Raw genomic sequence first — 22,959 nt, forward strand, 5'->3', positions numbered from 1 at the left:
AAAGATATTAGAAATACTATGGCCTTGATGGAGCTTAAAGAATTACTTGAATAACTTAATAAAAAGGTAAACTTATCAAGATATATTCCATAATTTACTTTTTTAACTCTTTTACCTTAACATAAATATACATTCAATCTAATCATTAAATGCATTCCACATTTTCAGTTGAAAATCTTGAAAACCAAAGACAAAGAAATCTACAAAAAGAAATAAAATATACCCAGTAAAAAATTAGCAATGTTAATATAAAAAAAATATGTCTTTTTATTGAATTTTAAGCTATAGAGATAGCTAAAGGCGTTAATAAAAAAATACCAAAATTAAATGGAATTTCGATTACTTCTTGGTAATAAATTCAAGTATATTAAATGTATATATTGTTTTCACCTTTATTTTAATAACAATTGAATTTAAAAGAAAAAAATTTCTAAACATACGGAATTTTAATGGTGAACATATTGTATATAAACAATTTTAATATAATACAGCTGTTATTTTGCTAAAAAAAGTACAGCAAATTTTTTGTACAGTAATAAAAAAGAACAGTAAAATGCCAATAAATATTAGTTCTAGTTAAATAAAATAGTACTTTTATACAACAGGGCTTTATACAAAATATGCTGATAGCAATATTACTGTTTTTCATGTAACACATTGTTGTAAAAAATTTAATTAGTTGATTTGTTAAATTAAGTACGGTTTGCTTATTTAAAAGTACAGGACTACAAAGAGTACTTGTAAAATTGTAAGTTGACAGAATTATTTAAAAACTAAGAAAAAAATTAAAGCATTCCATAACCCATTACTTTAAATAAAATATATATATACATTAAACTTATTTGCTAAAAAAAAAGTAAAACAATAATATATGCATAGTAGAATCTGAAATTTGGAAAGCAAAGAGGTAACATTTTAATCTAAAATTAAAATTGTTCTTTAATATTACTTGAGGGGACCTTTATTCTGTGTAATTTTTTGGGCTTTTCAAAAATGATATTATTACAAATATTTAATTTTTTTTTGCTGTTAAACATTGGTTTCAAGTTCTAAATGATCGTAAGAGCCAGGAGTTGGCAGATAACTTTGTAAATATGAACGATCAGAATCTTTAACATCTGAGTGGTTTTCTTCATTTTTGTGTATGTCGTATGCCTGTTAAAACATAAAAATTACAATGTTAATTAAATGAAAAATCAAAACCTTGTTACCAATATTTATAAAAAAAAATTTTTAAGTAATAAAAATAACCTAAAAATAATTTTTTTACCAAATTTCTAGATCTTTAAAAATTTTCAACATTTTTTTTATGTAGTTAATTACATATTGCCAATGTTTTGTAGCAATTTAGAATTTTGGTTACCTTCTTAGCAAGTTCTTTTAAATGTTGAGCCTCTGTTTTTCCCATAGCTATAACCATGTCTGTAAATGATGAGTTCTCATCTTCCAGAAGTAAATGTGGATTTTCAAATTCAACAACTTTTCCACTATCCAACAACTAATAATATAAAAATTAATAAATTTAGCAAATTAAAAGATATATAATGATAAAACAGTTAAAAGTATTCAAAGTGTTGAAGAAATTGTAATAATAGTTACTTATCTAGCAACTAAATAAACAATGATTTTAAGAAGTCTTGTGTAAAATGAATACATTTTTTTACTCATACATAAAATTAAAACATAAAATCTAAAACAACAAAATTTAAACTTACCAATACTCTGTCAGAGTCTATGATTGTGTTAATACGGTGAGCTATAGTTAGGACCGTGCAGTGTTTAAAATTTCTACGAATCGTCTCTTGAATTAAACGATCCGTTCTAAAAAAAAAATTATAAAATTATATATTTAAAAATATCCAAAGCAAAATAATAATAAAATTTATAATCAAGGATTAATTATTACCATATTTATATCTAAGTTTTACAATTGTTACAGTACAACTAAACTCAAAATTTAAACAACTAATTTCATAACTAAAAAATCTTGAAAAATTAGTAATTAGTATTAAATTAAAACCTACATACTTAAACAGATACGAAGTTATAAATCAATAAATCCATTACCTTATATCTACATTAGCTGTTGCCTCATCAATTATTAAAATCTTATTGTTTCTCAGAATAGCTCGAGCTAAACAAATTAACTGACGTTGACCGACACTGAAGTTGGATCCAGCTTCTGATAACTCAGTCTCAAGTTTAAGCGGTAAATTTTCTATTGCAGGTTTTAGTTGAACCTTAAAAGTTTAATCAGAAAAAATATATTGCTAGTCATTGCGTAAAATTTATTAAATAGAAAAATAAAAAACCTAACAAGCAGAAACTAAAGTACAATTACTTATTCAGTTTATAGATACAGTTATTCATAGTATAAAACATAAAAATAGGTAATAATTAAACAAAAAAATGTTTAAAAATACATTTAAATGACCATGAAACAGAATTTTATAAAGTTGTACATCAATTTTAGTAAACAAATGTTAATTTAAAATAAAAAAATAAAATTAAAAATTGATTTTTTTACCTGTTCCAAAGCATTCCATAATTGTTGATCGGTATGCTGTGAAAAAATATCCAAATTTTTTCTCATGGTCCCAGCAAATAAAATAGGGTCTTGGGGTATAATTGAGATCACTGATCGTAAATCTGTGAGCCCCAACTCCGAGGTTTTGACCCCATCGATGTAAATCTCACCCTCATTGTACTCGTTAAAGCGGAACAAAGTAGAAATTAGGGAGCTTTTGCCTGCCCCCGTTCTACCCACAATTCCAACCTAAAAAATAATTTTTTTGAGTTTTTTCTGTTATTGAAAAGAAATTTAAAAAAATGAAAAATAGCATTATTTATTATTACAAACAACACTTTAAATTTGTTAAAAAAACTTAAAAAAAATAAAAATAAAAAAATCATTTACCTTTTCATGAGCTTTAATGTTAATTCTAATTCTATGTAGAACTTGAGGTCCATCTTCATAATGAGCATAAGAGAGATTATCGAACGTAATAATTCCATACTGGGGCCATTCTTTAGAAGGTTTATGCTCCTTATTCTCATGAGGGGCTTCAGGTTTTATTTTGTAATATTCTTGTATTCTTTCAACTGAGGTCATCTAAAAAACATTGAAATATATAATCTATGTAAAACATAACTTCAAAAACAATGTATAGGTATAATCTACAAAACATTAAACAAATCCTGTTTAGAGTGCATGGGAAAATAATAACAGAGAACTATCTGTTGCAACATTATTATAAAAGCTAAAATACAGCCCATCAAGTAGGTAATTGTATAGTTAGTATCAGCAGCATGGTGTAGTAGTCAGAACTCTTTCTACACTACATCAAGTCCTGGGTTTGATCCCTACTGATCTTGTGCTGTAATGCCCTAAGTAAGGCGCTATAAACGGTATGAACTCCTGCTGAGCCAGCACTTAATTAGCAGCTTATTAATCGGGCAATTATAAACTATATAATAATCCAAACTGCCATAGGCAACTCGAGACTGGAGTCGGAGTAACTGATGTTACTCCATGTTTAGGTCGCGCATTTAACCTTTCCACATCGAGGATAAAGATATATACAAAAAAAATAAATAAAAAGTTAGTATAAAATCTTTTTTAGTATAAAAACTTTAGTATAAAAACTTACCAAGTTTTCAACTTCAGTGCTTTGCCTTACTCCCCACTGAAACATCCCAGTCAGCATGGTAGCATAAGTGATCGTTAAACCTACTTGACCAGCATCAATATCAGTTATTGAAACTGTTACAACTGACAGAAACACCACAGCAGCAATAAATATTGTGACAATTAAGTCTAACCTTATAGCCAGCCACCTCGACCCATTTAGAAATAAAAACCAGGATGCTACAATTTAAAAATTAATCGATTTAATGTAAAGTTATATGCAATTTACAGTTACTTAACAGCCTAAATGTTAAGTAGTTTTAATGCCTCTATAGCTTTACCCAGTTAAAAGTAAATTTGACCTAGTAACATAACCTAATCATGATTTAAGTATGACTAGCAATGTACTTGTAAATATAATACAGGTTAGGTTAAACTTAAAACTTTTTTGTATTAATTTAGTTAATAATGTAACTTACAACTATGTAGATCTTGATACTGATGATATTTCTCCTCAAATTCATTTTGCATCTTGAAAGCTCTAACTGTTGTTAATCCTTGAATAGTGTTGGATAAATGTGAGAACACTGGACTCCTACCTAGGTTATACAAAAAGCATTACATATATTTTAATAGTATAACTTTTAAAGATAAACAAATATACATAAAATCTCCAAAAGTTGTTAGTTGAATTCTCACTACCAGCATTTAAACTTTTTTTGATATATATAGGTACTTTTAAATATGTATCAAACTTTAACAAAATAAGACTATTTATATAACTATTTACGAATCTCCAAATAAACTATTTATATAACTATTTACGAATCTCCGAATAAAAATTAATTAAATTTAGGCAAAAAAAAGGTACACCAAAACTAAAATTATTTCTTAACAGTTTACATAAATTAAAAAATTAAAATGCTACATAAAAATATTTAAAATACTTACTTCCCCCTTCTATTCTTTTAATATCCCTTGAAGTTTTGATGTAATATTGACGAAGCCAAATAAAATAAATCAACAAAGGAATTACCAGAAATATTACAAAGTAGTTGATAATCAGCGAAAGAATGATTGAACTCAAAATTAACAAAAAAATCTAAAAAAAAAATTTATTTTTATTTTATGCCTAATTAGTTTTTAAAATGTATTACAAAAAAACTTTAAAACTTACGTAGGAGAAGTCCATAAAAGTAGCAGGTAAAATTTCATCCACTTGGCCCATATCTTTGGAAAATCTGTTTAATATTCGGCCTAAAAAATAAAGTTTAATTTAGAAACAAAACCACATATACATAAACTTCAAATCATTTAAATAAAACATAAAATAAAAAATTCTTACCAACTGGATTCGTGTCAAAAAATCTTAAAGGAGCGTGCATTATAGAAGAAAACATTTTATTGTGCATTCCAATTCCTGATTTAACTGAGTAGGAGAACTGAGCAACACATCGCAAGTAGAAAAAGATTATAAATATACCAGTGATAACTAAATATAAAAAAGGTACGTTAATATAAAGATTTGGACTTGTATTTTGAATTTGTACACCTTGAGACTGGGTTGGGGTAATACCATGAGGTCAATAATATCTTAAACTTGTACAACTTAAGACTGGGTTACGGTAATATCATGAAGTCAATAATATCTTTAGTTTGTACAACAAAAGGCTGGGTTGAAGCAATATTTTAAAGTAAATAATATCTTAAACTTGTACAACTTGAGACTGGGTTAGAACAATATTAAAAAAACATATACTAAAATGAATTCACAAACAAAAATTTTTGTTACATACTTCCATATATTATCACATAATAGTCATCATCAAAAGGTTCTACTGTAACCGAAGTATTCGTCGGCAGTGTCATGGTTATTGAACTTTGTGTTGAGAAAGGTTGAACTGTAGTAGTTGATAAATTGAAAGATGATAGCTTAGAATAATAAATTTCCGATTGCACTGCCCTGAAGCAAAAATTGAATATGTTTATAATATTTATAAACACTATAGTTTAATAGTTAAAATATGTCAAGCAATAGTTTTTGTTCTTATTCCAAAAAATTAAGTATGAAATATGTATAACTCACCAGATAGAAATCCACCAATCAGTTAAAACATACAAAACATGGCTTGAAATTGATAAAAACACGACAAGGATTCCAACTGGAATATTGTACAAGAAATATTCCGAATAAACTTTTAATTTAATGCTGCCCATCTGTTTTAATTCTTCTTCCTTAACCTGGGCCGTATACTCTGCCTTAAAGTTAAATATTTACATAAATTAATTTAACAATTAGTACGTTAAAAAAATGAAAAAAAATAAAATCATTTTTAAATAAGTTTAACCTGTTCTTCATTTTTTTCTTCTATCATTAAAGGTTGTAAATTCTCCGCCGAGCCGTTTTGTGAAAAATAACGAATTCTTTTTGCTTTTAAATTCTGAAAAATATGCAAGAAAAAATTTAAATAATTGTTATATTGTTCGTTGTATGTTACATTCCAATGGAATTATCCTTTTTGCACCATTTACAGTAAAACATATATATACTACAAATGTAGGATTTTAGTGGCATATTAAAAGGTTTTAAAATTTGCCTAATGCAAAATATTTGAATTTTATTATATAGAGTAATTTTGTAATAATAATGTTTACATTTTCACTTGTATCTGTCATGGATTGTGATCTTTCAAACTCATATTTCTCTGTTTCTGATTGGTCGAAAAGATTGTTGATATCTGATTTACTATTGGCTGGAAACATTTGAGAAACTAAAAAAATAAATAACAACATTTTTATACAAACATAAAATAACAGTGTGAAAAATGGTGAAGTACTGGAATAGTATCATTAGGTATTAATTTTATTTCAGATATTTAAAATTAATATTCTGTGAACACTTTATTTAACCACAGTTAATTTTTTCAACAAACACTCTTTTTTTACAGCTTAAGAAAAACCCAAAATAAAAATGATTAAAATTCTTCATTGTTTACTTAATTCTTCTTCATAAATTGAAGTTTGCGAACGAAGAGGAGATCTGGTGACTCCACAAACCACTTCTTCTTCTTCTTCCTTCTTTTTACTTAACAACGCAGCAAAATCTGTTCCATCAGCTTGCAGTTCCTCATATGTACCTAAACCGGCCATCGCACCCTAAAAATAAAAATAAAAAACAAGTTTCGAAAAAGTAAAGTTATGAAAAAGTTAAAGTACCTTGATAAAAAAAAAGTTAAAATTTTAAATTATAATTTTTTTTTTTGCTTAGAAATAAATTCATTAAAAATTTTGTTTTTTTCAACATGTTTTTGCTTTAAATTGATCTGATTCTGCAGCTTGAACTAAATATCATATAACTGAGTACTATGACCTGGTCTATTGTCTGTACTAGTTTAAATAACATTTATTTTATACAACAGAGCGCTAAAATATTTAACAAATGTTGTAGTTAATTATTTTACCTCTTTCAGAATAAGAATTTGATCTGCACACTTCAGAAATTGCAGTTGATGTGTGACCAGGATTCGAATCTGAAAAAATAACAATTTTTTAACCTTTTAAATAAAGACAGTACAAAAAATATCAATTTTATCAACATTTTAATTCCAAAAACAGAGCAAATATGCATTTCATTTTTTTTTATTTTAAATAAAAATTAAATTTATTCACTTACATTATTTTTCATGTAACCACAAATACAATCGTTAAAAAGTTGATTTGCAACTGAAGTATCCACCGCACTCAGTGGGTCATCGAGTAACACAACATCGCAGTTATCCCGGTAAGCTGCTCTGGCTAGATTAACCCTCGCTTTCTGACCCCCACTCAATGTAACCCCTCTTTCCCCAACTAATGTTTCATCGCCATGCTCAAATGAGGCAATATCCTGAAGAAAATTTTTTTTTTTTTAAAATAACATATAAAAAATGTTTGGCCAAAAAGAAAATAAATTCCATTGAATGATTAGTTTAATGAGTATATAATAAGTAATGCCCATGTAAAAAAAGTGATCATGCCACAAAGCAAATATAAAAATTATTTTACCATATGGCTTCGCATGTTTTCAAGTAGGCAATACATTTTGAGTACAACTAAACCACAATATTGATTTTATCCTGAACATTTTAGTATTAAATTCGATTTTATTTTATACAAACCTTTCGTAAAGCACAGGTTTCTATAACTTTGTTATATTTCGCACTATCATAATCAAGACCAAACAAAATATTCTCTTTAACTGAATCTGAAAAGACCCAAGGTGATTGGCCGGCGTAGGTCACCTGACCAACCATATTAAGATGACCTTCTTCAGGTGGAAGTTCACGTAATATTGAACTAATAAAAGATGACTAAAATAGAAATAATCCATTAAAAAAGGCAGTACAAATGATATTTAAATAGCTGTAATAGGTATAAAACTTATTGACAAACTTGCAAAAAGCTCATGAAATTGACATAAAAAAGTAAAAGGATTTATAGTTGTCTATTTAGTATGCCTAGAGGTAGCCCAAAAGTCAAAACAATTTATTTACTTTTCCACAACCCACAGGACCAATAACAGCTAAAAGCATTCCTGGTGTAACTTTTAAATTAATGTTGGACAAGGTTTTTTGCATCTTTTCCTCCTAGATTCATAAACAAAAACAAATTTAAAATAACTCTACATGATTAAGCATGACTTATGTTTTTTTATTAACATTTTTTTTAAATATATTTTTAGGAAGGTCGAATGTGCAACCTAAACATAGAGTAGCCTCAGTTACTCCGACCCAGTCTCGAGTTGCCTGTGGCAGTTTGGAATATTAAATAGACTATACTTGCCCGTTAATTATGCTGCTGATTAAGTGCTGGCTCAGCAGGAGTTCATACTGTTTATAGTGCCTTACTCAAGGGCGCTACAGCATGAAAGCAGTGGGAATTGAACCCACGATCACATGTGTGGTGTAGCAAGTGTTCTTACCACTACACCACGCTGCCGGTTTATTAGATTTTACATTATGATTTGATTTATAATTTTATTTTATTACGATTTTTATTATGATTTCATAGCATTATCATAGTAACATTATGATTTTATAGCCTACATATAATAGTTTTTTTTAGCCTAAATATAAAACATTTTTTGTTTATTTTTTTAAATAAAATTTTACCTTGGACCAAGTGGCCGAAAAATTATTGAACTCAACAAATGATTTTTCAATGTTTGCATTACCAGCTTGTGAATTATTATCAGCATTTTCAGTAGCAACTGTTTTCTTTTCTTCCATCATTAAAAGCTCCTAAAAAAATTTAACTAAATTTAATGAATTTTAAAATTTGTAGTTATCATTTTTAAATTTTTCGTATAATTTTAACATGATTTTTTTTTTAATTTTTTGATGTGGAAAGGTTGACTTCACAACCTAAACATAAAGTGACATCAGTTACCCCGACCTAGTTTCGAGTTTCCTTTTGCAGTTTGGAATATTATAGATTATAATTGCCCTATAGGTAAGCTGCTGGCTCAACAGGAGTTCACACTGTTTGTAGCACCTTACATATCAATATTAACAAACAATTAAAAGCGTCATGCAGACATACAAAACTAAAAAATGACAGTCTTTTTTTGTAAAAAATACATAACATAAAAACCAAATTACAAATAACATTAAAAATAAATAAATAGAATTGAATATTGGTGCAATGTCACCTTTGCAAACTTAAAATAACATGAAAATTGTTTAAAACTAGCAATTTAGACTGACAGTTCAATAAACAAAGAAACATACGGACATTCTGATAATTTAAAATAATAGAAATATGCCATATGGGGTTTTGGAAATAAAACCTGGATTCTTTTTAATGAAATGCGATTTTCAAATACATCCACCATACTTAATGGGAAATAAACAGACACGGGGTATCGCAGGGTATTGTACAGACCTAATGCTGTAAAAACCTGAAAAAAATTGGCAATTAGGATCTAAAATTTAAAAATTATCAAACCTGAATTCGATTCAAACTAATTTTGGATTCAAAAAGCTTTTCCCATGCTAAGGGAAAGTAAATGGTGATTGGGACACGCAGAGAATTATAAAAAGCCATTGAAGTAAAAACCTAAATTATTGTATAAAAGAAAGAAAATAAATATTTAAAATAAAGAAAAAGTTATAAATATAAAAAAATATAATAGTGAAAGTTATTATATATACACTGGCGTCGATCCTGGGGGTGCAGTTTAATAGGGCCAAATAGAAATATATTAGTAACTCATTTTCAGCACAACTTTAGCCACCCACAACATGTGAATCATGTCCTTTTTAGTATTTATTTACTCGGCTATTAAAACTAAGTCAATGATTTAACAGAGCAAGAATGTGAATCAAACAATCGTAAACATGTGAACGGTAACTGCCAGTGGCCACTGGCGTCGATCCTGGGGGTGCAGGGGGTGCATGCACCCCTACTTTTAATTCTATCAAGTGCTGAACATATGTGGCACCCCTAGAATATTTGCAAAATTTTGCATTTTTAGTGTAAAAACGGATAGTTATATACGCGATCTAAAAAATTTCACGATAATAAATACTTGGAATGTCGCCAAGTACTTAACAAATGTTAATCAAAATGGCATTTTCTGCGTGCCACGTTGTAGATTGTGTAAAACTGGAATTATTACGAAACAAATAACGATTGTCTGGTGCCTTATTTTACGTAATAATTGTACTTCCGTTGGTTAAAAACCAACGTGGTCTGCTATCGTTGCGAACATTAAGATTAAGACTATTTAGAGTCTATTTTAGAAAAGCTAAACCAACTACAAGCACTTTAAAACGTTTTTTTTTAGAAAATACGTTACTTTTTTTGGCACCCCTAACATTAGTAAAAAAAATTTTTGGATCGTCGCCCATGTATATATACATATATTTTTTTTTGTATATATCTTTATCCTCGATGTGGGAAAGTCGAATGCGCAACTTAAACATAGAGTAACATTAGTTACTTCGACTCAGTCTCAGATTGCCTGTGGCAGTTTGGGATATTACAGATTATAATTGTTATGCTGCTGATTAAGTGCTGGCTCAGCAGGAGTTCGTACTGTTTATAGCGCCTTACTTAAAGGCGCTACAGCATGAAATCAGTGGGGATTAAACCCACGACCTCATGTGTGGTGTAGCAAGTGTTCTTACCACTACACCACGCTGCCGGTAAAAAAACAATACAGTCAAAACAATACACATTATAACAGAGTTTGCTACAAAGTAGTTATAAAACAGATAACTTTTTTAATTTCTAAAATAAAAAAGCTGTTTATAATTGATATCCGATATATTATACCAAAGAGGGAGTGAGCCTTCCGCCAAGCAGAACATATGTTAAAAACGTGACAAAAGGCAGAATTCGTGATGATATTGCTACCATAGAGAAGTTGCTGGCTTTTAGTAATGAAGAAGTTAAAATCTTGTCTGTTTCTTTTCTGTAAAAAAAATAGTTTAAAAAAAACTTTTTAAATATATTAGGGGTAAATAAAACGATATAAAAAATAATTTACGCTTAATATAAAAAATACATGAAATATTAAAATAATATACCAAATTAAACAAAAAATACATTAAATTTATAGGCTTATAAACCTATCTAATGTTTACCCATGAAATATATCAAACTAGAAAGTAAATTTTATCATATTCACAAAACCACATTAAACAAAAAAATAACAAATAGATTTTTTAACGAGTTTAACACCTTCTAATTTTTGCTACTAATTTTTCAAATGAATTCTCCCACGTGTACATTTTGATAATTCTCATCGCAGAAATAACCTCATTCATTATTCTTATTCTTTCATCTGTTAAAACCGCTATTTTTGACCTTTAACAAAATATTTGTTTGTTAAACAACCTAAATATAGATTCAAAAAATAAGCAATAAGGTTAATCTTGGTCATGGTAGTACAAATATTAAGATAAGATGATAAAGATGACTGTTACATACTAAAATAAAAAATGATATATATAAAATAAATTTACAACTTATTTTTTGTAAATACCAATTAACTAGAAAACCAACATTAGACTGTATTGTTTTCTAACAGAAAATATTCGTGTTTTTTCAGTTTTATATAGGAAGTTTAGGCATTAAATTTGATATTGGTAATGTTTATATTTAAACAAATTACATAATTAAAGGACAAGTATAAATATAAGCTTATTAAAAACTGTATTGCTTAAAATATTGCAAAAGCAATTTCAAAATTTGATCTAGTTATTAATATTAATATTCCACCTTATTTTTCCGAAGTATCTTCCCACTAAGCTTTGTACTATCATGAGAATAAAAATCACTGATAATCCAACCCAACTAGATGGACCAAGTTCCTCATATAGGAAGTATCCGACAATACAAGCCATCACCGGACTAATGAATAAGTAATGCAGAAATAAAGTCACCTAAAAATATGAATAAAATTATTGAATAAAGCAAAGTTTTTTTATAAAACAATTGCTGTGTAATTTTTAATATGCTAGGTCCTTTATTTTTTATCGTACTTGCCTGCTGAGCCAGTACTTAATCAGCAGCATATTTACAAGGCCGTTATAATCTATAATATTCCAAACTGCCACGGGCACCTCGAGACTGGGTCGGGGTAACTGATGTTACTTTATGTTTAGGTCGGGCATTTGACCTTCCCACATTAAGAATAAAGATATATACAAAATAAAAAGGTTATACTTTTTAAAAATACTTACAAAATCAAATCTTATAACATCGGTTGAACCCAGGTTAATTATTTTTCCAGTTGTAGTATCAGCCAAGGCTCTTTGACTTAATTTAAGAACCTGTGAAAAATGTAAAGCATTATAAAAATTTGGGAGTACTACTGATAAAAGCATGTAGATATGAAATTAGATTACGGTTCAGAATTTACACAGCAATTTATCAGATAAAAAGTAGATTTTTCCTTACCATTTTAATATTTAATCAGCAAAAAATTTTCAAATTGTAAATGTCAAATTAAAAATAGATTATTATTACTAACTTAACCGGTTAAGTATACATGCAAAACAATAACAAATCCAACCTTTTTGTACATTAAAGATGATACTGCTACTCTTAAATGCCAACCCAGTCTCGATATTTTATAAAAGTAAATATGATGTATTATTCCATTAAAAGCAGATAGCATTAATATTCCCATAGCATATAAATATGCATCTTGTAAGCTTTCATTATCTTCATTTTCAAAATAACGAAGTAAACCTCTAAGCAAAAAAGGACTTGCAATTTTAGCAGTTTCCTAAAAATACAAAAAAAATTTCAAATCTAGGTAGAACACTTAAAATGTTTTTTATTGTGAGTTTTATGTGTTTAATTTAAATATAAAGTTAAACGCATATTAATTTTTATTGAAAGACATCAAAAGGTTTTTTTTATTGGATTTACATTTTTATTTAAGTAAAAGTTTTTTAAATCATTAGTTAAATTTGAAATGTCACTGGAAAATCCAATATTTCCTGCCTAACATTTAAACTATTATATAATGAGGAAATTACATAATGGGAATACATTAACAAATGTCAGAAAAAAATGTTTTGTAGTAGTATAGCCCTAAAAGGATACATTTTAACAACACAAACTATCTTATGTGATTGTGTTTATAAAAACAATGAATTAAAAACTTAAACAATAAAAGTTCTTAAAGTGAAAACACCTTAAATTGAACTTTGTATTCATAAATTTTACCAGGAAATTGTGAGCAATTACATGAACAAGTTTATTTTTAGACAAGATTATTCATCAAATTTATAAACCTCTAAGATGGCAAAAATTCCATAACTCAGCCAAGAGAAAAAAAAAGTCTTGATTGCAGCTCGTGCTAAACTGGGTTTTGGTTCCTTTAATTCAGTTTTCCAATTCCTATACAACAAAAAAAATTATTTTTTTTTTCAATAAATTTTTTTTTAATTTTGAAACAAATTTTAACACTAAGAAAACAAAGCAAAACCACTATCTTTAAAACCACAAACCTTTCTAGTTTATCAGTAATCTCAAACGAAGTGTCGCTTTTAAGTAATTTATATAAGTCAGATTCCTTTAAATCAGATTTGTTTCCTTCCTTGAAAAATCCATTCACCCACCTAATAAATAAATTGACGCTTAAGGTTATCTACAAGTTTAAACCACGACCCGACTAAACAAATAAATATAATGTTTACTTTTTAAATTACAGCGTATATGTATACAGTACATACCAGTGCCAAGGTTGTAAAAACTTAATGAAAAAAACCTTCACAAATTTTTTTAAATTGAATAACAAATGAAACACTTAAAAAAATAAACAATTACTATTTTAATTTTACATACCAAAAGAAAACTCTTGAAATTAAATTTGCTTTTTCCAGAGGATTAGGCTTAAGTTGGTCTTGAGTTATCATTGTATTAAAGATCTTTAAAAAATGAACTATATCCTAGGTTTAATTCTGTTTCATCTAAAATACTTTTTTTTTTGGCTGAGTCACAATTACTATTAGAATTTTTTCAATTTTTAACTTTTTTATATAATAAATTTTAAGCTAACTAACTGCTATAAACTGACAAAACCTTTATTTCGATCCACATGTGTAACTTGATTCCTCGTTGATGTTATGCATAACCTCACTACGCTACTATGTTCAGTATGTTATAATAATGCGCGAAAAACCAAAATAAAAATAAATAAATAAAAAAAAATAATATTGTTCGGTTAACCAACTGACGTAAACTTAGGTTTAATAACTTGCAATTCATTGCGCAATCTTCAAAACCAACATACCAAAATATAAACTAAGCAAAGCTACACAACCAGTCCAATTTTACATCTTTTTTAATATTTAAATTGCATTTAGAAAGTCAGAAAATGTATCCTTATATAATTAAGGTAGTCAGATAGTGTACGTAGATAATTGAGGATAAAAATATATTTTAAACAGCTGTTTTTTGTGGATACGTTACGTCATGATGTAAACAAATAAAACATGGTTGGTAATGTAGTAGGGTCGACTGAAAATGAGGGAATGGAAATTGAAGGAACGGAAAATGAAGGAACGGAAAATGAAGGAACCGGAAAATGAAGGAACGGAAAATGAAGGAACCGGAAAATGAAGGAACGGAAAATGAAGGAACCGGAAAATGAAGGAACGGAAAATAAAGGAAACGGAAAATGAAGGAACCGGAAAATGAAGGAAAGCAAAAAAGGAGAGGGCGGAATCTTAAATACTAAAACGCGGAAACACCATTGACTGTTTATTTAGGATTACTGTCATTTATTCAAGAACTGATAAGCGATAATGAGTTAATTTTTATTACCCCAGCATACCCTAACCCTCTTCTATAAAATGCCGTTTTATTTCTAAAATAATATTGACTTAAATACAAATAAACAGTCAACGGAATTTCCGCGTTTTATTTTTTTAAGATTCCGCCTCTCCTTTTTTCACTTTCCTTCAATTTCCGTTCCTTCATTTTCCGCTTCCTTCATTTTCCGTTCCTTCATTTTCCGGTTCCTTCATTTTCCGTTCCTTCATTTTCCGGTTCCTTTATTTTCCGTTCCTTCATTTTCCGTTCCTTCAATTTCCGTTCCTTCATTTTCCATTCCCTCAAATTCCGCGTCCCCATGTAGTAAGTGTATTTTACACGTTTTTTTAGTTGTTTAACACTTTTAAAAAACATTTCAAGATTTCCAAAAATTCTATGGAACAAGGTCTGCTAATTCAAGAATTTAAAAAGTAAGTAATATTTAATTTAAACATCATAACCCTACAAACATCTAAGTCTACTAATTTACGGCAGCATGGTGTAGTGGTAAGAACACTTGCTACACCACACATAATGTCGTGAATTCAATCCCCACTGCTCTCATGCTGTAGCGCCCTTGAGTAAGGCGCTATAAACAGTATGAACTTCTGCTAAGCCAGCACTTAAACAGCAGCTTAATTACAAGATAATTATATAATATCCAAAACTGCCACAAGCAACTCAAGACTGGGTCTGAGTACCTGATGTTGCTCTATGTTTAAGTCGTGCATTCGACCCCACATTAAGGATAAAAATATATACAAAAAATATTACTAAATTTTCAGGCAGCAAAAAGAACTGCGACAAAAAGTAATCAAAGAAGAAACTTTTGATATTGAAAATGTCAAATATGTTGGTGGATTAGATATTTCATTCCGAAAACAGAATAATGAAGAAGCTTGCTGTTCTTTTGTAGTGCTAGATTACAAAAATCTTGAGGTTAAAATAATATATTTTAGTAATATTTATTTTTAATGATCAAATGATATTCTTAGCCTTATACAAAAGGATGCTACAATTTAAATGCTTGGGAAATAAACCCAGAATTTTATGTAGTATGTAGTGGTATTTAGTGCATTTTTTTGTTATTAAACTTTTTCTAACCATGCTTTATGTATTTTAGGTATGTTATGAAAACTCCTCTACGATCAAAATGAATGTTCCATATATTCCTGGCTTTTTGGGTTTTAGAGAAGTCCATTTTTTTCAGGAAAAAATCGAAAAATTAAAGAAAGATAAACCAGAATTCTTTCCACAAGTATGTATATTGTCTATTGATTTGTATTTAAAACCACATAAGTTAAATAATACATATGATGTCCAAAATTTATATATTTAATTACAACAAAATATTATTGATAATTTAACATAAATCCAATATCCTATTAAATTATTTTATCCTTTTGGCCAAAGCTTGTTACTTCTAAAATAGGGTTTCTTATAATATTTTAAAAATGATTGTAATATTTCAATTGTTTAGGTTATACTTATTGATGGAAATGGAATATTTCATTTCAACCGAGTTGGTTCAGCTTCCCATTTAGGAGTTCTTAGTCAAGTTCCAACAATTGGGGTGTCTAAGAAATTATATCAGCTTCCAGAAGACGGTATAAAACGAAATGAAGCCCACTCTAATAAAGTAAAACTTTTAAAATGTTGGACATTAACATTAAAGTTGATTTTTTCTGGTGATTCAATTACAGAAATTAAATATTTATTTGATAATTTTTAGATTAAAGAACTGAAAGTTAAAGGAGATTTTTTTGAAATCAAAACTAACTCACAGGAAGTTCTTGGCGTTGTAAGTAAAAGTTTTGGTATAGTTTTTAAAAAAAAGAACCGTTACATTTTTTAAAAGAGTTTAGTTTAAAATTGTTAATTATCTGAAAATTTATATTTTAGGCACTTTTATGCAGCAGCAAATCCAAAAATCCAGTTTATGTATCTATAGGGCACAAGTGCTCTTTACAAACTGCCATTAACATAGTTACAACTTGCTCGAAATTTAAAATACCAGAACCAATACGTCAGGTAAAGACAATTAATAAAATTTATTGTTAAAATCAAACTAATTCAACTTTATTTTTAGGCTGATTTAATATCAAGAGAATATTTACGATTGCATTGACCAGACCAGTTTATATAAAAAGTAAAAATAAGAAAATTTTTAAGATTTAAAGTTTTTTTTTTTTTTTGCCAATTTTAATATATTATGCACGTTAAATAATTAGAGTTTTGTATTTTATATATTTTTAAACTTTTCTAGATAGTTAATAGTTTGATTTTAGCGCACTTTTAATTGTATACAATAATGTTATGTTTGTTTATTATATTAAATACAACTTTTTTAACTATAAAAATAAATGTTTTAAGTAGTGTAGAATCAATTGTAATAAGCCTATTACAATTAATTCTAAGTTCAAGCTAGTTCAATGTCATTGACCGGACACGTACAACAATGCATACTAAAATCGCCCTAACGAGAATTAGCCACGTAACCTGTACGTAGAAGGCCAACGGCTTTACAACGAACGAACTTTTATTGCGTCTCGGTTTTGCTATAAATACTGGAACAAGTTAAACATTCTTTACCAATCTACCGATAGTTGGTCATCGTTACATCGTCGGGCCAATCTAGCGATAGTTGGCCACCGTCGCATCTCGCAATAACTGGACCTACAAACCGTACTTTAACTTTAACGTCAGTCTAGCGATCTAGCTGATCTTGTAACGTAACTTTTAATCAAACCGTGTAAGTGTTTTTCCGTATTACAATAAAAGTATTACTGTTAACGTCTTGTCGTTTATAACTAAAACTTAAACAAAATACCAAACCAAATATAATCATAACAAATGGAGTCGGTAAACGGGGTCAAATCAAAATAAACAGTTAAACTAAATAACCAACCAAAATAACTACAACAATAAAATCTAGTAACTCTACAGTAGGATATATATATTGAAGATAAAGTTATACAGAAATAGAAGCGGTTAAGACTTCGGTTTATTCTTAAAGTAATCTGATAAACATTCTTTGGTGTCATTTACTAACCACCACTCTTGTATCGAAGGAACGACAAGTTTAGTTTTAATATTGTTTATAATAGGAGAATATTTAATTCCATTTAAACCATAAATATCCTCAAACGATCGAGTGTCGTTGAAATCTATACCGTACAACGTTCTACAAATTGCACAAAAACTTCCAGTTTTAGGCGTCTTTAAAACTGCTGAAATATCGTCTGCTTCCCGCCATGCTAAGTATTCGGCATACGCTGTATCGTTACTGTCTAAATAAAGAATATATTTCACTAACTCTTTAGTTGAGTTAAAGTCCTCAACGTGTATAAACGAATGAGGTGGCGCTACAAAGTCAAGATCTTCCCTTCTAGGACCAAAAACAATTGGTACTGCCCCTGTTAGAAGCGCGTTCGTGAAGAATTTCTCTGTGACATAATCACGACAATGCATCGAATTTTCAAAGGCGAGATAGAATTTATATTTTTCGAACATTCGAACAAAGTCACCAGTGTCGCGTTTTGATACTACATTTGAAGCATTAAAACAACGTCCAAATCGATCGATATTCAAGCCAGCTTGAACCATATCGTTAGACAAGGACATCCTTTTTTGAACTGTGGGTGCTCCTACGCAGTTACTTACAACCCAAAGCGCCAGTTTAGTTTTAAGTTTAATTAGTTCCTCAGTTTTGCGTTTTACGCCCCCGTATGTTGACTGTACCATTTGGATTGGATGTCGGCCGTAAAACCAATTCCAAACAGGATTATAAAAAGTCGAATCCCTTCTGCAATATAACAAATCATTAACATTGTACATGTACATGTTACGTAAACTAATACTAATTAAGAACAACTTGGCATTTAAAGTTAATATATAACTTCTTAATTAACTGAATGTTGTTCATGTAATAATTTTAATTATATTTTTTTGAAATACCAAAATATTTTGAATTTGATGTACTCTAAATATTGTTGTTTTTATTACATTTTAAAGGAAAAGGGGGTGTTAGAGAAAACGTTACCTAAATGTAAATGTTGCGTTAAAAAAGTTGTCTTCAACAACTTTAAGAAAACTGTTACTCTATTAAATTATTTTTATCCTTTTAGCCAAAGCTTGTTACTGCTTAAATAGGGTTTATTATAATACTTTAAAAATGATTGTAAAATTTCAATTGTTTAGGTTATACTTATTGATGGAAATGGAATTTTTCATTTCAACCGAGTTGGGTCAGCTTCCCATTTAGGAGTTCTTATTCAAGTTCCCACAATTGGAGTGTCTAAGAAATTATACCAACTTCCAGAAGATGGTATAAAACGAAATGAAGCCCACTCTAATAAAGTAAAACTTTTAAATTGTTGGATATTAACGTTGAAGTTAAATTTTTTCTGTTTTCTCAATTACAGAAGTAAAATATTTATTTGATAATTTTTAGATTAAAGAACTAAAAGTTAAAGGAGATTTTTTTGAAATAAAAACTAACTCATAAGAAGTTCTTGGCGTTGTAAGTAAAAGTTTTGGTACAAGTTTTAACAAAAAAAAGAACCGTTACGTTTTTTAAAAAAAGTTTAGTTTAAAATTGTTAATTATCTGAAAATTTATATTTTAGGCACTTTTATGCAGCAGCAAATCAAAAAATCCAGTTTATGTATCTATGGGGCACAAGTGTTCTTTACAAACTGCCATTAACATAGTTACAACTTGCTCGAAATTTAAAATACCAGAACCAATTCGTCAGGTAAACTCAACCAATAAAATTTAATGTTAAAATCAAACTAATTCAACTTTATTTTTAGGCTGATTTAATATCAAGAGAATATTTACGATTGCATTGACCAGACCAGTTTATATAAAAAGTAAAAATATGCAAATTTTAAAGATTTAAAGTTTGTTTTTTTTGCCAATTTTAATATATTATGCACGTTAAATAATTAGAGTTTTGTATTTTATATATCTTTAAACTTTTCTAGATAGTTAATAGTTTGTTTTTAGCGCATTTTTAATTGTATACAATAATGTTATGTTTGTTTATTATAATAAATACAACTTTTCAAACTATAAAAATAAATGTTCTAAGTAGGATATTTATATTGAAGATAAAGTTATACAGAAATAGAAGCGGTTAAGACTTCGGTTTATTCTCAAAGTAGTCTGATAAACATTCTTTGGTGTCATTTACTAACCACCACTCTTGTATCGAAGGAACGACAAGTTTAGTTTTAATATTGTTTATAATAGGAGAATATTTAATTCCATTTAAACCATAAATATCCTCAAACGATCGAGTGTCGTTAAAATCTATACCGTACAACGTTCTACAAATTGCACAAAAACTTCCAGTTTTAGGCGTCTTTAAAACTGCTGAAATATGGTCTGCTTCCCGCCATGCTAAGTATTCGGCATATGCAGTATCGTTACTGTCTAAATAAAGAATATATTTCACTAACTCTTTAGTTGAGTTAAAGTCCTCAACGTGTATAAACGAATGAGGTGGGGCTACAAAGTCAAGATCTTCCCTTCTAGGACCAAACACAATTGGTACTGCTCCTGTTAGAAGCGCATTCGAGAAGAATTTCTCTGTGACGTAATCATGACAATGCATCGAGTTTTCAAAGGCGAGATAGAATTTATATTGCTCGAACATTCGAACAAAGTCACCAGTGTCGCGTTTTGGTACTACATTTGAAGCATTAAAACAACGTCCAAATCGATCGATATTCAAGCCAGCTTGAACCATATCATCAGACAAGGACATCCTTTTTTGAACTGTGGGTGCTCCCACGCAGTTACTTACAACCCAAAGCGCCAGTTTAGTTTTAAGTTTAATTAGTTCCTCAGTTTTGCGTTTTACGCCCCCGTATGTTGACTTTACCATTTGGATTGGATGTCGGCCGTAAAACCAATTCCAAACAGGATTATAAAAAGTCGAATCCCTTCTGTAATATAACAAATCATTAACATTGTACATGTTATGTCCATTATCGATCTTATTAAAAATTTGAAATGATTTATTAGCGGGAGGTCACTTTTAGTGAGCTTCGGCGTTTCACGCTGAATCATTCGGCTTGATCCCAGCTGCGGGAGATTTTCACTCCCCATCGTCATTTATGACGCACTTGTTGTTCTGTTTATCGATAATGCTTTGTATTTTCTTTATTGTTTGTATGCGCTTTCTCCTATTTTATTTCGCTTTAAATAACTGGCAATATAGCTTTTTGGTCAGTTCGCTGGACGTAAAAACTCATAAATAAGTAAGGCCGAAGTAAGGTTTAACACACAATTAGACTTTCGCTTTTATACTTAATTTGTTGATTATATACTTTGTAGTTTGTGTTTTATGTCATATTTTTGTGTCGCATTTATTTCGCATTTCCTGTAGTTTCAATTCTGATTAAAAGCCGCTTGTACAGATTACATTTGGTAGATTGAATCCTTGGGCAGATTTTGGTAATAAGTTAGCGAGTTTGATTTAACACGACTATTTTGTGTATTTTAATTAAGTGTGGCTTTCTTATCGATGCTTATCTTTACAGCGTACTCTATTGGGGTTTAATAATTGTTTAAGCCATAGTAGGAGTGTATTAGATCCTACAGTACATGTTACGTAAACTAATACTAATTAAGAACAACTTGGCATTTAAAGTTAATATATAAATTCTTAATTAACTGAATGTTGTTAATTTAATAATTTTAATTATATTTTTTTGAAATACCAAAATATTTTGAATTTGATGTACTCTAAATATTGTTGTTTTTATTATATTTTAAAGGAAAAGGGGGTGTTAGAGAAAACGTTACCTAAATGTAAATGTTGCGTTAAAAAAGTTGTCTTCAACAAATTTAAGAAAACTGTTACTTTTGTACTTTCTCATCGTATTTGCTGGACTTTCCATTGAAAACCAAATAAAAAGTTGGTTTGGCGATCTAAAAAAAACAAAAAATTCTTATAAAATTTGTGTTGTTTATTTTATACTCTTTGTTTAAGCATTTTTATAAAACATCCCAGTCTAACTCTTTATCATGTTAGAGATAGTAATATTTCACATGATATCGAAAAACGCATAAGCGAATAATGGCTAAATAATCGGGTGGTCTGATGATTCATTACTAAAATATAGACTGGACACATTTTTACGGGTTATTTGCATAAGATTCCAACATTGAAAAATAGGATAGTTAATCAATGTAATGTTTAAACAGCCAAACCTCTTAATATTTTTAGGTATTGAAGTAAAATCAGTCATCCACGAAAATAACACAGCCGAAGACAAGTTTATCTACAAAAAAATTTAATATAATATTTCACATGCGCATTAGAGGTGTTTGTCTATTTTAAATGTTGATATTTTGTTAAAAACTTTAAAGTTTTACTTCGCTTTTGTCGTTCGTGAAATGACAAAGTCCGCAATGTTTTTCGTTACCAACCATTCTCATATTTTTTGATTTCCATCTTTGTTTATCCCACAGTAATATTTTCTAAAAAAAATTAAATAAAACCAATATAAGTGCGATAAAATATTTAATCTTTCATCATCTTAACAAACTGCTAAGTAAATTTTTTAAGGCATACTACTTCATAAGTCGTGTTTTCATAAACTTACTTTTGGATTTAATGCATTGACTCGGTTTGTTATTGCTTCCGCTTCTACAAGTTTGTTTTCTACCAAGATTGGCTTAATATTCCAACTTAAAGTAAAGGTTTTTTGCTTGTACACAGTCGATAAAATAAAAACCGTACCGAAAAATAAGATAGCTAAAAAAACTTTATAAAGCCAATGCATTGTCGTAGATATTCGAAAACTATCGATTTTCATATTAGTTTGTTTATTGCATTTTTGTAGTTTTGATGTTTCGTTATTATCCATTTACTATCTAGAAAAGTTTAAATACCTAAAATACCTTTATAACTTACAAAATAATATAACATTATACTACATTTTAAAACCTAATTACAAAAATAAAAATGCGCTCCATATTTTTAGCGATCTTTGTTCATTAGA

At 28.7% G+C, this 22,959-nt stretch overlaps 5 protein-coding genes across 6 annotated transcripts; 2 read left to right on the forward strand and 3 right to left on the reverse strand.

The window, feature by feature from the left end:
- Positions 1 to 442: 442 nt before the first annotated feature.
- On the reverse strand, positions 443 to 14,419 carry LOC145746238 (ATP-binding cassette sub-family C member 4-like). Its single transcript, XM_082564473.1, has 30 exons — positions 13,973 to 14,419; positions 13,636 to 13,746; positions 13,420 to 13,525; positions 12,690 to 12,905; positions 12,358 to 12,447; positions 11,894 to 12,057; positions 11,354 to 11,479; positions 10,946 to 11,084; positions 9,614 to 9,724; positions 8,779 to 8,907; positions 8,161 to 8,253; positions 7,786 to 7,977; positions 7,302 to 7,514; positions 7,090 to 7,158; positions 6,625 to 6,784; positions 6,284 to 6,399; positions 5,977 to 6,069; positions 5,715 to 5,887; positions 5,425 to 5,591; positions 4,974 to 5,120; positions 4,806 to 4,885; positions 4,580 to 4,730; positions 4,108 to 4,227; positions 3,651 to 3,868; positions 2,918 to 3,112; positions 2,528 to 2,776; positions 2,068 to 2,240; positions 1,716 to 1,821; positions 1,364 to 1,498; positions 443 to 1,155 (listed from the first exon to the last, which is right to left on the reverse strand). Exons 1-30 carry the CDS (start codon positions 14,041 to 14,043, stop codon positions 1,030 to 1,032), a joined length of 4,239 nt encoding a protein of 1,412 aa, XP_082420599.1. The 5' UTR covers positions 14,044 to 14,419; the 3' UTR covers positions 443 to 1,029.
- Positions 14,420 to 15,194: 775 nt separating this feature from the next.
- On the forward strand, positions 15,195 to 17,619 carry LOC145745573 (endonuclease V-like). Its single transcript, XM_082563688.1, has 7 exons — positions 15,195 to 15,372; positions 15,727 to 15,880; positions 16,065 to 16,199; positions 16,422 to 16,580; positions 16,674 to 16,742; positions 16,844 to 16,972; positions 17,031 to 17,619. Exons 1-7 carry the CDS (start codon positions 15,338 to 15,340, stop codon positions 17,067 to 17,069), a joined length of 720 nt encoding a protein of 239 aa, XP_082419814.1. The 5' UTR covers positions 15,195 to 15,337; the 3' UTR covers positions 17,070 to 17,619.
- A 313-nt stretch (positions 17,620 to 17,932) lies between these two features.
- Positions 17,933 to 19,033, reverse strand: LOC145745038 (glycoprotein 3-alpha-L-fucosyltransferase A-like; the record flags this gene model as incomplete). The annotated part of the gene is made up of 2 exons (XM_082563023.1): positions 17,933 to 18,746; positions 18,984 to 19,033. Coding segments are annotated over 2 exons (864 nt in total), but the record flags the coding sequence as incomplete, so codon positions are not given.
- Positions 19,034 to 19,144: 111 nt separating this feature from the next.
- Positions 19,145 to 19,794, forward strand: LOC145745039 (endonuclease V-like; the record flags this gene model as incomplete). Its single annotated transcript, XM_082563024.1, is given in 4 exon segments — positions 19,145 to 19,316; positions 19,411 to 19,463; positions 19,569 to 19,697; positions 19,756 to 19,794. Coding segments are annotated over 4 exon segments (393 nt in total), but the record flags the coding sequence as incomplete, so codon positions are not given.
- A 68-nt stretch (positions 19,795 to 19,862) lies between these two features.
- On the reverse strand, positions 19,863 to 22,859 carry LOC145745708 (4-galactosyl-N-acetylglucosaminide 3-alpha-L-fucosyltransferase FUT6-like). Of its 2 annotated transcripts, none has more exons than XM_082563855.1 (5): positions 22,561 to 22,859; positions 22,331 to 22,435; positions 22,166 to 22,236; positions 21,758 to 21,883; positions 19,863 to 20,892 (listed from the first exon to the last, which is right to left on the reverse strand). In XM_082563855.1, exons 1-5 carry the CDS (start codon positions 22,822 to 22,824, stop codon positions 20,082 to 20,084), a joined length of 1,377 nt encoding a protein of 458 aa, XP_082419981.1. In that variant the 5' UTR covers positions 22,825 to 22,859; the 3' UTR covers positions 19,863 to 20,081. The 2 variants fall into 2 exon arrangements, with proteins under 2 accessions (XP_082419981.1, XP_082419980.1); XM_082563854.1 differs by having other exon boundaries at positions 19,863 to 20,895.
- Between the last annotated feature and the right edge of the window lie 100 nt (positions 22,860 to 22,959).

The sequence above is a fragment of the Corella eumyota genome, chromosome 3 (genome assembly GCF_963082875.1).
Source record: "Corella eumyota chromosome 3, kaCorEumy4.1, whole genome shotgun sequence".
Classification (NCBI taxonomy): Eukaryota; Metazoa; Chordata; class Ascidiacea; order Phlebobranchia; family Corellidae; genus Corella; species Corella eumyota.